General features: G+C 33.9%; 1 protein-coding gene across 1 annotated transcript; it reads left to right on the forward strand.

Moving 5' to 3' along the window:
- The first annotated feature begins 1,788 nt into the window (after positions 1–1,788).
- Positions 1,789–2,395, forward strand: LOC149142462 (uncharacterized). The gene has a single exon (XM_089453023.1). It carries the CDS (start codon positions 1,831–1,833, stop codon positions 2,293–2,295), a length of 465 nt encoding a protein of 154 aa, XP_089309149.1. The 5' UTR covers positions 1,789–1,830; the 3' UTR covers positions 2,296–2,395.
- Positions 2,396–3,034: the final 639 nt, after the last annotated feature.

Here is a 3,034-nt window from a genome sequence, read left to right on the forward strand (position 1 = left end):
AAAAATATTTCCTTATCTCGTCAAGTTCCTATCTCAATACCACTTGATTGCTTTATCGTAAATTCACTCTTCACCAAATTGGACAAGAGATTCTCGCTCATTAAATAGTATATTTATTTTAGATTTTGAAATAGTTGGAAATACTACTACTATCATTGTCCATGAAAAATTTAAATGTGTGGTGTTATGTGGAAACAACGCTTTGGGAACAAAAGTTCTTCACATTTTGAACTATGTAGATCATCACTGTGACCATTACTAATCATGTTTCTCACTATCCCTTCAATATTAAATGGATACTATTTTAAGGGCTATAATTATTTCTTCCAATTCGACTTCATTTGACATGAACTCCTTAGGGGAGTGTACTTCTATTCTCATAGTTGTGTCAGTAATCAAGTATGATTCTCCTCCTTGCACATTTTCTGAATTCAAGTATTACTAATGTGAAAAATACCTTCATAGTTTAAGATGTATTTCCATGAATTCATCACTTGATCTTAATTTCATGGAAACGTCATCAATCTATTTCCTTTGTTCTATATTTATATCTTTGTTTTAAACCCTCATAAAAATATTAAAATCCAACTTTTACCAATTTCCAAAGTTCACAAGAATTTGAATAAGTAAAATAATTTGATTTATAGTAATTATGCTATTTTTGGAAAAATATAATTCTAATAATTTATCAATTATAAAAGTAAAATAAAAACTACATAAATATATGTGATTTGTACCTGATCCTCCCAATATTGTCCTAAACTTACTTGTTGAGATATTAAACAATGTATACACTTAGCATATAACACATCATAAATTTTATATACATTGAAAAGTCATAGTATATAATTACTCATTAAAATAATAACTGTCTTATTTAATAATTATCTAATTATCAAAACTGAAATTTTAATTTAGATATTATTTTTGTTAGTTTAATCAAGATGAAATTCAGAGAGAAATGATTGAGGTCATATTCTCTCGCTCTTTCTTTCTCTCACATACGTATGCACACACATTTATTCATTATCCTTGCTCAGATGACTGCTGCAGCCACATTATCACTTAGATATATTAAGCTAAAGAAAACTAGACCACTGCAAAAGCAAGTCAAGATCGTACCATCGCTAATTCATCCTTGTATCAGTCAGTCGTGCCAACTTTAACAGAATCTACAATGCTAAGCCTCCAAATTCCCTCAGCTAGATTATGTTTCTTGCTTTAAGTTGTTTATTAAATGTTTCTTCATCTTATTGTATGTAAAACATATCCTGCATTTTGCTTTACCAAAGCTTACGATTCAATGTTCATCAGAAAAGTTGGAACTATTGCAAAATCCACATTAATGATTCAACTAGTGGACTATTTTATAGAATCACCAATCGAGACCAATGTTAAAAATAAATGGGGCTCATAAATATTGCAGCTGGGGTCAACAAATCAGAAAATCAAGAAAAATCAGAACAACTTAGTTAAAAATCAGTGTGCAGGATGAACCGATTGCTATAGCACTGCAAAGACAATGTAGGAATTAATAAAGTAACATAAATTCAGAGTAATTCCTTAAAAAAATTTCTTTCAATCTACTGTGTTGGTGCAATGTTATTCTACTTTTCAGGAATCAGGGCACAGAATTTTGGAAAGAAATAATAATTTATTCAAAAGATAGAGAGAAAGTATTACCTATACCTGAAATGACATTTGAGCGGCGCAGAGTCTAATGATAAAAGGAAGAGATGATCATTAATTGCACAATTTACTCGCAGAATCCAGAAAGAGAAGAATTCATTTCCAGTGGTTTTGACAGCCTGATAAAACACTAAAACCAAGATGGTTTCTGAGCAAGAAATCGCAGAGCGCCTGAAGGAAATTCTGCAGACTGCGGACTTAATGACTACTACGACTGCGAGCATTCGGCGTAAGCTGGAAGAGGAACTTGGAGTTGATTTGATGAGCAAGAAGGCCTTCATTAGAGAGCAAGTAGACCTTTATTTATTGCACCAACAAGAGCAACTGGAGAACAATGAGGCCAAGGAAGAAGGCGATGAGGGCCTAGAAAATGAGGTTAAAGAGGAAGAGCAGTCTTCTGAACATCCCGGCGATGAAGAAGAGGACGAAGAAGAAGACGATGACGGAGGAAGTGCCAAGCGTAGCCATAAAAGCAGGTACTTATTTCACCGTTTCCCTCGCATTTTTAACACAATTTTGAATTCAAGACGATTGCTTCTTTTACAGTCCGTCAGCATAACGTTATTAGTTATGACAGAGGGAATGCCTTTTCAGAAAATGCGTTGAATCGAAGCCACTATAGTGTTGAGGTTCACTATGGTGGAAACAGTCCCGGGCTTTCTCAATTAGGGCTTGTTTTGTGGGGTTCGAACTCGAGACCCGCTAATGAATTTTGGAGCTTTCCCGGTTATTTTTATTATGGAAACCTGGCACTTATCTTATATCATATGTTTGAATAAATGTAAGTGGTCTTGTAAATAAAGGGTTTTGAGAAATGTAAAATATCGTATTATTTTATTTTTTTGGAACTTTCGGTCTGTAAATTAACAGACTCAGCATCTCCATTTGCAAAAATATGACGGACCGAAGAGTTGGATGTCCAAAGCAGTCACAGTTTTTTAACTGCTCTATCGTAGAAGAGGGTGGGACTACCATGAGCATGATTATTAGTTCCAGAAAAGGATTACATCCTGAGACTTTTAAGGCGGTTACTGTAAAGATTACTGCTGGAGAACTTATGTCCGGCATTGGTCATTAATTCTTGAAAAATGAATGCCAATTGCGACACGAATCATCAAAATAAATATAAAAAAGCAACAGCATTTACAATAATCACTTGATCTACAGTAAAAATAGAGACCACTTTCCTTTCAGAAAATGAAAAGTCCGACAGTGAGCAGAAAGTGATTTGCTATGTAGACACAGTATGAGACTGTCCCATCAGCTTAACAATAAGGAGATCAAAGAAGAACAGAGGAGTATTAATGTGGAACGAAATCCTAACATAGGGATATGCCACTGTAGC

This window comes from Pinus tabuliformis, chromosome X (assembly GCF_031772625.1).
Source record: "Pinus tabuliformis cultivar Carrire ecotype Pingquan chromosome X, CPIR1, whole genome shotgun sequence".
Classification (NCBI taxonomy): domain Eukaryota; kingdom Viridiplantae; phylum Streptophyta; class Pinopsida; order Pinales; family Pinaceae; genus Pinus; species Pinus tabuliformis.

Excerpts from the sequence above, each read along its gene's own strand:
- LOC149142462 (XM_089453023.1), top strand. The coding sequence starts at position 1,831 with ATGGTTTCTGAGCAAGAAATCGCAGAGCGCCTGAAGGAAATTCTGCAG.